General features: G+C 39.2%; 3 protein-coding genes and 1 pseudogene across 4 annotated transcripts; 3 read left to right on the top strand and 1 right to left on the bottom strand.

The window, feature by feature from the left end:
* Positions 1–292: 292 nt before the first annotated feature.
* Positions 293–4170, top strand: LOC18603650 (TPD1 protein homolog 1-like). The gene is made up of 3 exons (XM_088805851.1): positions 293–741; positions 2908–3018; positions 3105–4170. Exons 1-3 carry the CDS (start codon positions 675–677, stop codon positions 3404–3406), a joined length of 480 nt encoding a protein of 159 aa, XP_088661977.1. The 5' UTR covers positions 293–674; the 3' UTR covers positions 3407–4170.
* Positions 4171–4609: 439 nt separating this feature from the next.
* LOC18603651 (receptor-like protein kinase ANXUR2 pseudogene) lies at positions 4610–7396 on the bottom strand (annotated as a pseudogene).
* A 1091-nt stretch (positions 7397–8487) lies between these two features.
* Positions 8488–11508, top strand: LOC18603652 (uncharacterized). 2 transcript variants are annotated; one of them, XM_018120230.2, is made up of 13 exons: positions 8492–8749; positions 8851–8996; positions 9089–9137; positions 9303–9449; positions 9540–9676; positions 9773–9842; positions 10007–10097; positions 10206–10275; positions 10380–10475; positions 10599–10698; positions 10767–10850; positions 10924–10988; positions 11084–11508. In XM_018120230.2, exons 1-13 carry the CDS (start codon positions 8701–8703, stop codon positions 11231–11233), a joined length of 1254 nt encoding a protein of 417 aa, XP_017975719.2. In that variant the 5' UTR covers positions 8492–8700; the 3' UTR covers positions 11234–11508. The 2 variants fall into 2 exon arrangements, with proteins under 2 accessions (XP_088662106.1, XP_017975719.2); XM_088805980.1 differs by lacking the exons at positions 10924–10988; positions 11084–11508 and having other exon boundaries at positions 8488–8749; positions 10778–10823.
* A 307-nt stretch (positions 11509–11815) lies between these two features.
* On the top strand, positions 11816–13077 carry LOC18603653 (uncharacterized). Its single transcript, XM_018119142.2, has one exon. The coding sequence runs from the start codon at positions 12186–12188 to the stop codon at positions 12840–12842; it is 657 nt and encodes a 218-aa protein (XP_017974631.2). The 5' UTR covers positions 11816–12185; the 3' UTR covers positions 12843–13077.
* Positions 13078–13977: the final 900 nt, after the last annotated feature.

Genomic DNA, 13977 nt, shown 5'->3' on the forward strand with positions numbered 1-13977 from the left:
CGTTCCCTTGGCATCTCTCCTAGCAGGAAGCAACAGAGCTCTCCACTCTATATTTTGCAGTATGCCCATTGATTAAATATCTTGATTTTATATGATTTAATATTATTTCTTTATTCTTAGGTCCTAAACAAGTATGTGACAATTTTTTCATACATTTTTGACTAATTAAAAAAATTCCAAATAGTTCTAGTAGGAACTAGCTGGAAGGAAAATGACCGTACGACTGGTCCAGTTTTTGTCGGCTCTTTGCGAGGCCAAAATCCACAAACCAAGGACACGGACCAGTTGCAGTAAGCCGCCGCCGAGCCCGAACTGCTACCTCTCTTCTACAATTTCAGTTAAACAGCAAGAGAAACGCCTTTTGGAACAAAACAACCTTGAGTTGTTCCATCGACTTGACCTGTCCGAACCTTGCCTCCCCCATCGTTGAATTTTCTCTTAATCGACCATGAATTTTCAAGAAAAGCCCAGACAAGTTAAAGATGCTGAGATTTCGAGCGAGCGCTAATAGTTAAGTAAATGGAAACATTGTTGTCATGTCAACTGCGGTGGTCGGTGTTTTCGTACCATGAAAGCAGGGGCGCAGGCTTGAGCTTGATGCATGGTAAAGACACCTGCATTTGCATGCGCGTGGAAACTGGATACTAGTCTTCACTTGCAGCACGTGACATGGCATGCCATGGTGGTCCAAAAGGAGAGACATGGTTCTTCTCCACAGTTGCTGGACGATCAACGATGAACGTTAGTTAACAGAAAACTTCAACAAGATCAATCACAGTGTTGTCTCTGGTTGCCCATTTTGTGTTTGGTAAAAGAAGCAAAATTACGTTACATCATTGCCCAATTTTTTTGTATTTGATGGGAGAATCTATGAAGTAGCATAGAGTATAGGGCGGCTTAGGTTCTCAGGATATAGACAGAATGCATGTTATTTTAGCCTAATCTGACTTAAAAGCTCAAGCAAATGCACGTGACCTTGATAACTAGCAAACCACCAATGCAGAAACCAGACACAGTTCTCTCTGTTAGTGGTATTCAGTCAATGATCTATCCTTACAAGCTTTTACTTTAGGAGTGAAATGTGAACTGGGGAGCAATCAACCATGACTTTTAAGTATCTGCAGAACTTAAACCCCCCTCACATGGCTCCATAACCAGCTGTAGAAAAGGAAAAAAAAAGAGAGTAATCTCTCTCCATTTCTCTTCGAATCCTAGGCTGACTAGGTGTTGTTTCCATTTCAAGACAAAAGTAGAATCCAAACAGAATGTGAACCTTACCTTTTGGTAAGGTCTGAGAGTCTGCTGAAATGTTGCATTTGAGAGAAATCTCAGAGTAGAGACAGCATGTTATCTATTTCTGATTCTAAATGTAGGAAAAACGCGTCCTGTCTTTTGCTGCAATTAATTGACACCTTAATGGCAATTAATACAATTTTTTTACTCTGATATGATATGACCAAAATGTTTCTTCACACCATATGATCTGGCCTTCTCAATATTAATTAACACTCGTTCAGGGTCCACTGTGATATTAGCCTCGAAGAACACACATCTGTAGCACTCAAACTTTGAAGAAAACCAGAATAAAAGTATGTGAGAGGACGAAGAGTGTACATGTAAGTTTGGGTTGTTGTCAAAAACGTAACATTTCTGTACATATAGTTGATTATAGATGCGCAGATGCACGTGCAAATGGTGTAGATAAGAAGTTTACTTGATGTGTTCATGATGAATAATTCATTCCTTATGATGGGTTTGTTTTTTATTTAAAAAATAAATAGTTCTGTGATATTGGTAGAAGTCGTGGTATAGGCTTCCATAAAAATGGAAAAGTTTTCAATGTTTTGATGGGATGGGATAGGACATAGGAAGCTAGCTATTCCTTCAAGTTTCTCTTTTAGTTAAGCAGGTTCTCCAAGCCATGAGGCTACTGCCAATTCCTCCCTGCAACTTTCTTTAAGAGATCAGGAGTCAGGACTTGAGTTTTTGTCTTTAGTAAAGATGCTGCTTCTTCCCATGCCTGCAACAATTAGAGAAAGGAATAGAGTAAAAGGTAGAAACTAGAAACAGCATGAGAGAGAGAGAGGGGGGGGGGGGGGGGGGGGGGTGGGGGGGGTTGAAATTATAGAAAGAATCAACACAAATTGGCACTTGCAAAGGAGTAATAGAAACAGTAAATTAGCTTTTTGACCAACCAATGGTTTTCACTGCCATGGATAGATCAACAGGAAGGAACAATACTACCATGGGATATGATGTTTACATGTCAGCTAACCTATACCATGTCCCATATTTAAACATCGTATTTTTGATAGAGTAGTGATCAACTCACTCCTCACCCTTCCCTTCTTGTTTCTCGCTCTTTCAACCATCATAAAATTTAACAAGAGAAGTTTATCTTAATCTATGTGATGTTTTGTGCAATGCTAATGGGAAATCACCTTTGCTATTGTTTATAATCTATTAAAGGGCTGTTAGAAAGAAAGTGGAGGGTGTCCTTTCCTTGATATAATGACCGTACTTCACTTGTTAAGAACCCATATAACACCAGTCAAGTAGCTAGGCGTCACCCCTCATTTCCCCAATCCGACCTTATAAAACTTCACAATCTCTCTTCTCTCTCACGATTGTAGAGCACTTGACTAAAAGGCATAGTAGCAGACAAGCTGCTGAACTGTTTCATTTCATCTTAGTTTTCATCTCACAAGAAACATCATGAGCTCTAGTCATTTGTGGATTTTTCAGCTGGTGATGCTCCTAATTCTATTCTGTGATATTGAAATGCATGCAGGTAGTGTTATTTTTTGTCTTGAAATCCACTATTAAGTCTTTGAATCTTCTCTTTTAGCATTGAACTTTGTTATTTTGTTGTCAAAATCTTGGAGTTCTTATTACCATTTTTGGCAGAATCGTCCAAGAAATTTCTGAATTCAACTTGTGGTGATAACTGCCAGTTAACAAGAGTTAACACGAGGCCACAGCAGGCATTTTCAAGTCAAAGAAAGCTTTTGGTGCGAGGTAAACATTCTGTTGCTCTATCTCATGCTCCTGTGCTTTAATTTGTACCTTCAGTGTTAAGTTAAACATCCATATATTTTCAACAGGTAGTTGCACTGACAGAGATATAAGCATCTCGCAAAGTAAGGATTCCACATCTGGGATCCCACAATACATAGTGCAGATTGTCAACACCTGTGTTTCTGGTTGTGCTCCCTCAGACATCCATCTCCACTGCGGTTGGTTTGCCTCTGCAAGAATAGTAATCCCGAGAACTTTCAAGAGGGTCTCTTATGATGATTGCTTGGTGAATGGAGGAAAACCTTTGAAGACCAACCAAGGCATCAGATTCACTTACTCCAACTCCTTCATGTACCCTCTTTCACTAAAGTCTGCTAAGTTCTGCTGAGCTCTACCGGTGAAGAAATTCTGTACAATAGAGGTAATGTAGTAGGATTGTAGGTAATATCGCCATGACTGAGATATCCAAACCAGACCAGAAGCCATACCCAATCAAAAGCACAAAATCCAGGCGGCTGAGAAGAAGAAAAAGCATGCATGGGTCTCATCTTTCCTACGGCCTAGTATGTAGCTCATCGAACATATGGATTCCCTCTTGGGACTTGCTACTCACTTTTGACTTTTGTAGCTATGGATAACGTAGCGAGTCATGTAATTTTGTCATCCCCAAAAGGCTAAAGAATTTCATTGTTCTGGAATTAAAATACTTTTCGTGTCAAAAGCTACTGTTTCTCTAGTTGCATGGAGTAAGGCAGTGTCTGGAACTCAGTACTTTCTGTTGCAGAGCGTATAGTCTCATTCCAGTCTCTCTTTTTTCTTCTTTTCCTCCAAAATTAGGAAAGGGAGTTGCGGTTTCATTTTTGCCCTTTTTGTATCTAGACCAGAGCTGACGTTGTCGGGTCTCCTTTCGAAGGTTGATGGTAACTATTCAGAGAGTGCTAGCAGAGGCTTGGTTTGAGAAAAAGAAAAATGACAAAAAGTTTCAACTGTGGAAAAGAAGAAAAAGCTCTGAGATGGCATTTTCACTCCCTCCTTGTGGCTCAAAAATACCCAGGAGACTTCCACAGCTACAATTTCTATTCTCGAGCAGTAAGCCTTGTCACCTTTGTAAACATGTTTCCATTCATATTATAGTTGACTATGGAGAAACTAGTTAGGAGTGACCCTCTTTTTCCTGCTGCTTTGAATGTAATCCAATAAGCCCTGGATGATCCATTGATGGATTGCAATTCCAATCGGGTTTAGATGAGATTAAAACACCCTGTTTAACGTGCTCGGCGTGACACAGCAAGCCGGTTGAAATATTAGTCCAATATCATCGAGAAGTAATCTGTTTAGGCACGTAAAATTGGAAGTTCTTTGTTATGGATGTTCATCACACTCATTGATCAGTTTCCATCTCGTTCCTGGCAGCTCCAGGAATGAATCAATCATGCAATTGACATCATAAACCCCAAAAAAGTTACAATCGTGGTTAGAACTCTTTACATTGTTTAATGAATATTTCATGTCTAAAGATGAAAGTATAGTTTAAAATTTCTGTTTTAGGGTACTGAAACATCAGAAGACATCAGATTCATAATCAGGAACGTTGAGTGGAAGACAGCTAAGATTGAACAAAAAAGAATCCGGTGTAGTTCTTCTACCCTTCAATGTACATATGAAAGAGAACATGTTGTCTAAGGGGAAAAGTTCAATATCTGAATCTGAGAGCCCGATGAAGTTAGATCAATGAACTTTATCATAGAAGAAACCTGACAAAATTTTGGGGGTTCAAATAACCAATCTACAGCTCCAGGGGAACATAGAATTATCTTGCTTCGGGATTCACCAACTCTGAGAAAACAGCATTTTGGTTTAGGTCATCAACTTCCTCGTTTGCTATCTCCTCCTCAATGCCAAGCAGTGCTGTATGTGTAGCATAAGCGTCATTGGCCTTGTTTTCTGCCACCACCACCCGGCCAGGATTTTCCTCCAATTGGAGGGAGAATTCAAGATTCCACAGCACATCACCCATTGAAGGCCGATCAATCCCATGATCGGATAGACATTTCTCAGCTGTCTCCGCGAATTTCTTAAGGCATTCAGGATTGATCTTTCCTTTAAGATGTGGATCAATAATTTCATGGAGAGTACCCTTCCTTTGGCAGTGTAGAGCCCAATCAGCCAGACTAACTTGTTCCTTAGGCAAGTTCGCATTCAAAGCCGGCCTTGCGCCCAACACTTCAAAAAGGACTACCCCAAAGGAGTAAACATCAGATTTTTCAGTCAATTGTTGCCTGCGGAAGTATTCGGGGTCCAAGTAGCCAAAACTACCTTTCACCATTGTACTGACATGACCTTCATTAAGATTAGGACCTGTTTTCGACAGTCCGAAATCTGAAACTTTTGCCACCCAATTCTCATCCAATAAAATGTTTGTAGTTTTAACATCTCTGTGAATGATTGTGTACCTGGCGCCAGTGTGAAGATAGTGAAGTCCCCTTGCAGCTCCAATGCATATTTCCAATCTTTGCTTCCATGACAAGGGAGGTTTATTGCTTTTATACAGGTGCTCCCTCAAAGTCCCATTAGCCATGTAATCATATACCAGAATCATCTCTCCATCTTCTTCACAAAACCCTATCAATGAGACTAAATGTCGGTGTCTCAGCTTTGAGAGCATCTCGATTTCAGTCTGAAATTCATGAACTCCTTGTTCTGAAGAAGGGTTTGATCTTTTTATAGCAACTTCTGTTCCTCCATCTATGGTGCCCTTATAAACCTTGCCAAAACCTCCAACACCAATAACCTTTGATTCATTGAAGTTCTTGGTGCCATGTTTAATCTCCCATAAGGAGAAATGCCTGCAGAGTCCGGCTGCAAGACTTGAAAGATGGCTACTTGCATTGCTTTTCCCAGATATTGTTGATTTGCTTGTTGTGTTGGAATGGCTATAAAGCGGCAACCAATTGCCACTTTTAGCGTGAATACCACCAACATTGTTCTTCTTTATGTGGACAAAAATGACTATAGCAACAGCTAAAGCACAGCCAGCAAGCCCTCCTGCAACCCCACCAACCAAAGAGCCAAACTTAGACCCTGATGAAGAGAATGTTTTCTCTGCTGCTTCTGCCTCAACAAGCATTTCTGATGGATCAGGATTCGGGCCAGCCAAATTTGCATTTGTGTCGTTAACTTTGAAAACCTCCAATCCATTAAGAATTGCATCATAGTATTCAGGCTTCATGGATACAGTAGGATGCAATGCCACCCATATCTCATCATCTCCGGTTTGATCGGTAACATAGGCTGCATAATCCTTATAAACTGGTATTCCTCGAGATCCTGCCCAGCCGATAACATCAGCCCCACTCTGTGCTGTTTGGTTGTTAACAAAAATATCAAACACTCTTTGGTTAATTTTGGTAAGCTGATACTCACAAAAATGTAACCTAACAATATATGTAAAATTTGCATCAATCTGAAAAACCCAAGTGAGATTATAATTTTGATTAACTTTCGGATCCGGCCCCATTGTTCTTGCAGTACTGTACACATTCAAAGGTGCAATATCTTCTGTTACATCTTTAGAATATTGAATTCTAACATTTTTACCCGCCTTGGAGGAGACACCAATTGCAGCACCAAACAGATATGGTGAATCATCGTACCATATTCGTGCAAGACCGGAGTCATTGTTTGGAGCAATGGACTGTCCACCTACATTTAACCTATACATTGTTTGCAAAGAGGAGCTTTGAACATCAACAGATTGATCGCTGTATCCGACCAAAGCTGCAGGCTGTTGGAATATATCAGGCATTGGAATCACCTCAATGCCATTGATAAAAGCGTACGATCCACTTTGTTCTGTAGAGGGGGTAATAGTGACATTGAGATCACCAGATTCGACAGGCGTTAGAGAGAATTCTCTAGCAATATAGGCCTGCGTAAGAGCTTTTGCTGTGATGGAGGCACTGAAGTTTTTAAGAAGCGTGAAGCCATTCGCGACGACAGAAAAACACCCTTTGGATGGATCAAGATTATTATAAGTAGAGGGATAAAAATAGAGCCTGAGCCAAAGGCGGGTCTTTTGTGAAACAGAGAACTTGTACGATGTTGTTGACGTGAAAATCCTTGCATTCATGTATGGGACTGTTGATGGCAGGGAAGGGTCTTGGTACAGAGCCGTAACTGTTTCCGAATTATCAGAAGAGGCAAGAAACTTTGTGTCAGGACTCCATTTTCGTCCATCTGCATCGGTTTCATCACCTGATGCACCACAAGAAAGGATATAGGGGAAGTTTGATTCAGAGCTTCCGCTAAGAACAAGAATCGAGTTCATAGTAAAAGGAAAGAACAGAACAAAAACTATGATTTGGCATGCGGATTTCATCTCTCGAACGAAAAATCCTTTCGTAATATTTGAGAGAAAAAGCAAGAAATGAGAAGAGACAGGCAAAGGAATATACAAGAGAAAAAAGAACATAAACAGAGTACAGGAAAACAGGGGAGCAAAGAAAATGAGATGAGGTTTCCTGTACAATTATCAAAAAATGATCGTAGAAGATTCAGTAAACGGAATGCAGTGACATTAAAAATCCTTTTGTTTCACCAAATCTATAGATTTACAGATTTAGATGGAATTTTTCAGGTAGGAAATCAAGAGAAAGAGAAGAGATGAAGGAGCAGCAATTTCTTACTATTTTTTTCTCGGTGTTATTTTTGTGTGTTATTTGCTTTCCGGGGACGTTAGGATTAGGAGTGGCGATTTTAGAGTATCTCATAAATAGAGAAACGGCAAATTCACACTTGCTGCGTTGACTACCTTTTTATAGATGGGCGCTGGGCGTTTCTTGAGCTTTGGGCTTTGAAATTTCCAAATCTCAGCATGTCTAAATCTGCCTAGCTTTTCCATGAAATCTTCCATTTTGGTTTTTGCCATATTGCTCTCCCAGACAGGAACATATCAAACAGGTCTAATACCCTTTCGTGCAGGAAAGTTAGTAATATAAACAATTCATGTTTACGATGAGGAAAAGATGTATTCTTGTTGTATAAGATAAAACATCTGTCAGGTGATACATGGAAGAGTGCATAAAACATCTGTCAGGTGATACATGGAAGAGTGCTGAAAGCTCACATGTACTCTGCACATTCAGAGTGGATGTTCTTTTCCTTCTTCATATAGGAATAGGACCTACTTCAGAGTTACAACTGTAATCGTAAATGTGCAAAATGAATGTATATACAATTATATACAGTTTTAAGTATTTGGGTATTTTTTTTGTTTGCGTTATTTTGCATTCATTGACTTCTAAGTCTCTGTCCTCTTGCCATGTTTGCAGCTGGAAATGATATTTGTGAGGTGAAAAAGGACCTTAATATGTACGTGTGAGTTTTGGGTTGGTCTTGGGCCAACCTTTGCTTCCCAGTACGAAAAGACTGAGCTAAGGATTAGGCCTAATTGACCCAAATGCTAGAAAAATATCATACAGCCTTACCGCTAGATTCTGTTAAAAGAGTCATCCATTCAACCGTTGCTCAACCTTTGCTTCCCTGTACGAAAAGACTGAGATAAGGATTAGGCCTAATTGACCCAAATACTAGAAAAATATCATACAGCCTCACCGCTAGATTCTGTTAAAAGAGTCATCCATTCAACCGTTGCTCTGTTTTATCTTTGCCCGCTCCGCTGCCATGGCTTTGAGCTTCTTCTGCAGTTCCGCAATTTGCCCTCAACATCAGGGTCTTCTCTTCTTTTCTCCCTTTGTCTTTATAGTTTGAAGAGAAACTCCTTTGTTCTTTTTCTTCCGTTCCTCACCTCCCTAGTCTGTTGTCTTACTGCAGTGAATGTGACATTTGGGTGCAAAAACTCTCTTCAGAACGTGAAAAACCTCATCAAATCAATTGGGGTTCCTTCAAAATCGTGCTCTCCGCATGAATCTCTCCGAAAGGGAAACTGGGTCAAGCTCATATGTGGTGCTAGCTTTGAGGTTTCTAAGATTCTAAACCTTCCTTAACAGCCCCCCTTCCCGGACCATTTCACCTCTTGTTAAACTTACATTCACTCTCTTTCTTTTTCTAGGATGTAGTCGATATCAGGAATCTCTCCCTTGTTTACACTCTAGCGGGAGGTAAGAAACTGTAGAGGCGAAGTGAATTATATGTTTCCAGAACTTAGTAGGCAACTACTTTTAACTTGTGTAAATGTGTGAGTTTGTTATGAATACTCTAACTTAAGATTTATAGGGAAAAAAAACAAATCTTGAATAGTTCAATTTTGAAGCATGATCTTTCAGTTGATTGCATTGATTGTGCTGCGGATCCATCCGTAGTCAATGCTGTAAATGAAGGCATTGAAACAGCCAGGGAGATTGTACCTATTAGAAGGCCTTGGGTGATGATAAGTGTTAACGATGATGAAGATCTTCATTTCCGTAAAGCCGGTAGATCTCCACTCATTTCCCTGAATGTTTGTTATAGTTTTGTAGTAGTGGGCTGCCCCCTTTGAGCTAACCTTGGTACTTTCTTGTTAGAATTTGATCCAAAGAATTGTCCATCCGACTGCTCAAGGCCTTGTGAGATTGTTTGTCCTGCTAATGCTATATTCTTTGAGAGAGAAACAGCAACAATGGAAGTTCCCTTTGGTGCAAATCGAACCGGTGAATCAAAGGTTTTTTCTTTTTTAAACGTAATTCATTTTGTGGTTTCTACAAATAAGCCATCAGAAATGCAAATTTATGCCTTTGTTAATCATTTTGAGATGCAGGGCGGAGTCATGACAGAACGCTGCTATGGTTGTGGTCGTTGTTTTCCAGTTTGCCCGTATGATAAAATAAGTGAGCATGCTCCTTTCTCCCTAGCATTATCTACCTCATTTTCCTTTATTTTCTGCTACTGATAGCCTTTATCCTTTATCAAATTCGTAAATTCTTAGTTAATCCTGTCATGTGTTTTAGTCAGATTTCTATTACCTAAGCTTTACTTCTTCAAACTGATTCAGGAGAGGTTACATATGTAAGAGATGCTATGGCTACAGCTGAACTCCTTAAAATGAAAGATGTTGATGCCGTAGAGATACATACAAGTGGAAGGTACAAATTTCATGGAAAACAAGCACAGTTTATACTTGGTTTATTGAATTTGATTCAAGTGCGAGCAATTACAGGTTGTGTGAGCAAAAACACACTGATGTTTTGCAGGCAGACACATCTCTTCGGAGAACTTTGGGATGAATTGGTGGATTCAATCAGATATCTGAGATTAGTAGCAGTAAGTGGAGAACCATTTGCTACTGTGACTGAATATGTCTTTTCAATGAAATCATTGGGATGATAATCGAGCTGTCAGATTGTTGGTTTCATTACTGCCTCCAGGTCAGCTTACCTGATAATGGGGATGCAACTATTTCGTCAATGAATGAAATGCATGCTATCATGGAACCGCATCTATCTTGCTTCAACCTATGGCAGGTATGGCCTATTTCTTAAAACCTGATAGAATTTCTTTTGCCAGATTTGGGTGATAATTACCACCATATCAGGTAGCTTCTTAGTGTTATTATCCATTTGATCTAACATGTATGAACTTCACAGTTGGATGGCCGTCCAATGAGTGGAGATATCGGACGAGGTGCCACGAGAGAATCAATCGCTTTCGCTGTTCGTTTGGCTGCTTCAAGAGAAAGACCTCCTGGTAAGTATGAACAGTTAAGGTTCAACTTGCCCACTAGGTGCACTGCTAACTCTCCCTCATTTAAATAGGTTTTCTGCAGTTAGCAGGTGGAACTAATGCTCATACAGTTGACGGTCTGAAGCAAAGGGGACTTTTTCAAACACACATTACTTGTAATTCATCCCTATTTTTCTTCTTTTTCAACACACATTCTTCCAGGGAACTGATAGGGATTAAATTATACAGCTGGTGCACCTAAACAACTGCATTCTTTGATTGGAGGAATAGCATATGGTGGTTATGCTCGGAAGGTAGGCCTTATTTTTCATCTCAAGTCATTCGTTTTCCTCTTCTTTTTTTCAGTTTACTTGTTGAAATTCTTGACACTTTTCTCCCATACGACCAGATTGTTGGAAGAGTCTTGAGTTCCATGCATTCCCAGCACGGTCTTACTAGCATCGAGCATCACCCTGAGCATCTGCTGGAGGCACTTAAAGAAGCCCTTCACTTGGTTGGAACTGTCAAGTCCTATAAGCACTTTGCCACGCAACCGTAGGCCGGCCTGTTTCTGACATTCAGGTACCGCTCTTTCCAAAGGCGATCCATAATGCTTGATGCCCAATTATTTCAACTCTGTTAGAAAAATCATCTGTCTCCCTTCAAAGGCAAAGCATTGATCCTGAAAGATAGATTAAGCCGAAACCTTATGAACATTACCACATGAAATTTTGTCCAATTTTTTAATGTTAAATTTTAGGGCAGTTTACTTTCTTAGCTACGTTCATTGGTGCTCAAAGAAATGAATAGCGTATCCGTGTTCACTATGATGAATCAAGGACCCCCAAGTAGCAAGCTACTAACATGTATACTTCCCATAAAATACAATTTACGACCTCGCCTGGTCAGAGGGAATGGTTATTCTCGAAAACTATCAAGTAACTATAATCGATTCTCATAATAATAACTATTCTAAACAAGAAAAAATAGTTCAATAAGTGATTTTATTAAAACACATAAATTTGTATAATAAATTAAATTGATATAACAAATCTATACTTGATCTTAACTAAATCAAGAACCTCTGAAATACTGCTCAAAGGTCCATCCTTGTTTCATATATATATATATGTCTAAAAGAAACAAACACACTGTTTCATTTATTGTTTATATAAAGACAAGAAAAGTGGTGTTGCTACTAAGGTTGGCAGCTAGCCTGGCTCAAGCCTGAAAAAATGGGCCCATGCTTTACCAACTTGATGGGTTTGCTCGGTTTTCCCACAAATGAATGGGCTTTGATCTCTAAGTGGCCGACAACAAGAAGTAAGGAAACCGCGTAAAGAAAATCAAAATATGTTGCTCACGTCCGGGCCGACTCACCTCTTTCACTTGTAAAATACTTCCGGCCTCCCCGGTTTCTCAGTGTGCTCTTCGTGTGTTCCTGTCTGTTTCCAAATCTAGTTTTTCCTTTCCTTTAAATTTCTTCGCTCTTTGTTTTATTTTTCTCAACAATGGAAGACGAGAACAAGAGTGTCTCTCACGTTTCGATCGTAGACATGGAAGTTCCATGCGACAAAACGTCGTCGTCGTCGTCATCGGCTCCTATGTTCGAAATTGAGGTTAAGGCGACGTTTATCATCGTGGAGAAAAATACCGGCGCAGGAGATGAAATGTTTGTCGAGGCCGGGAGGATTATTTCTCATGTGATCCACGAGTTCCCCATGGAAGACTTGATTAACGATGGCAACGGTGCCGTTTCGGATATGCTCAACTCCATGCGCGTCCCGGTGCAGCCGTCCATGGTGGAAGAAATCGCCGTCTGCGCGGTTCGCTTGGTGACGACTGCTAGATACAGAAACAGCAAGGTTTTGAGGATGCGGGTGGAGATTGAAGCGGTTGTGGATGACGTTCCTGACTTTGGGACTGATGATGACTCGGACGCTGATGATGATGAAGGGCCGGTGAAGGCGGAGGAGGTGGCGGAGAATGTGGGGAAGGTGGTGGTTGAGGGGTCGGGAAAGGATTGTCCAATCTGTTTGGAAGAGTTGGTGGTGGGTTTCGAAGCGGCGTGCATGCCTTGCTCGCATGTTTTTCATGATCATTGCATCGTGACTTGGCTGAACAGGAAGAAACGCTGCCCTTGTTGTCGTTTTAAGTTGTCTAGATGAAATGAATTTTAGGGTTAGATTTTGTAAGAGAAGCTGATACAGGAGTTTGTTTTTGAAAAGCTTTTCCTGTTTTTCTTTTTCGTTTGGATTTTCTTTTGCTAAAATTAATTCCTGATATTAGGAATTGTTTCCTTTTATCCCTGTTTGGCCGAGGTAGAAAAACTAAAAAAAACCAAACCAAACAGGTATTTAATGCAATTTAATTTTATAAATAAAATTATCATTTCATGGTAAATTAATTTATCCATTATTTTTTATTTCTTTCATTTACAGTTTTAATGTATACAAATATCAGGTCCATTAACAATTTTCCCAATTTTCTTCACTAAATTGAGAATTTTTTTCAAGTAAGGGAGATTCGAACTTATTTATTTTAAGTAAAGATATCATACACTAATTAATGAGTTAAATACTTGATTGTAAATTGAGAATTTTTAAAAGCAATATAAAATAAATAAAACAACAAAAATTAAAATTAAAGAAATAAAAAAATTAAAGAAAGAATCTAGCTAGCTTATAATTTAAAATTAAGGACTTGGGGATGAATGAGCATGCTAACCTTTTTTATTAAAAACAATTTAACTGAATTTGCTAAATTTTTATTTAATTTTAAGTAATTAATTCTTTGTATTTTGTTTGGGAACAAGAATCATATTAAACTGATGGAGAAATGTATAATTTCTTCAGTATTTAACCTCTTTTTTATAGCTATTGTTAATCTCTCATCTTTTAACTTGTTCAATGTGAAATTTTAATAAAAACAATTGGATTTATATTTAATATATTGTTTGTATATAATATTTATATATTATTATTAAATTTAATATTGTAATATCATAAATAAATAATTTAAAAATTAAAACTTTTATAAATAAATATTTATAATTTTAAGCTTTGATCTTAACATAATCCAGCTTTGGACTGGAATCCAAAGCTGTTCTCGGGAGTAATCTACCCTTGTTTGTGTATAAGCTTTTAGCAGAAACCCAAGGAAGGCGGGCCCTTGGCAGTCTAAGCTCCAACTCGACAGGCAGTTATACGGCCTGTATTGGTGGGGCCACCAGGCCCTTGCTGTAAGCTCATGCATGGGCAACACTAGAAGGCCCAGCTACCGTACTGCACCTACTCTCTTAAA

This window comes from Theobroma cacao, chromosome 4 (genome assembly GCF_053813885.1).
Source record: "Theobroma cacao isolate CCN51 chromosome 4, ASM5381388v1, whole genome shotgun sequence".
In the NCBI taxonomy this organism is placed as follows: Eukaryota; Viridiplantae; Streptophyta; class Magnoliopsida; order Malvales; family Malvaceae; genus Theobroma; species Theobroma cacao.

What these genes read in the sequence shown, in the direction of transcription:
- LOC18603650 (XM_088805851.1), top strand. Translation starts at nt 675, where the DNA reads ATGCCATGGTGGTCCAAAAGGAGAGACATGGTTCTTCTCCACAGTTGC. An exon ending in CTGGACGATCAACGATGAAC is followed by an intron (nt 742 to 2,907) that starts GTTAGTTAACAG and finishes CATTTTTGGCAG; the next exon opens with AATCGTCCAAGAAATTTCTG. An exon ending in AAGAAAGCTTTTGGTGCGAG is followed by an intron (nt 3,019 to 3,104) that starts GTAAACATTCTG and finishes TATTTTCAACAG; the next exon opens with GTAGTTGCACTGACAGAGAT.
- LOC18603652 (XM_018120230.2), top strand. Translation starts at nt 8,701, where the DNA reads ATGGCTTTGAGCTTCTTCTGCAGTTCCGCAATTTGCCCTCAACATCAG. An exon ending in ATCGAACCGGTGAATCAAAG is followed by an intron (nt 9,677 to 9,772) that starts GTTTTTTCTTTT and finishes TTTGAGATGCAG; the next exon opens with GGCGGAGTCATGACAGAACG. An exon ending in TTGCCCGTATGATAAAATAA is followed by an intron (nt 9,843 to 10,006) that starts GTGAGCATGCTC and finishes AAACTGATTCAG; the next exon opens with GAGAGGTTACATATGTAAGA.
- LOC18603653 (XM_018119142.2), top strand. Translation starts at nt 12,186, where the DNA reads ATGGAAGACGAGAACAAGAGTGTCTCTCACGTTTCGATCGTAGACATG.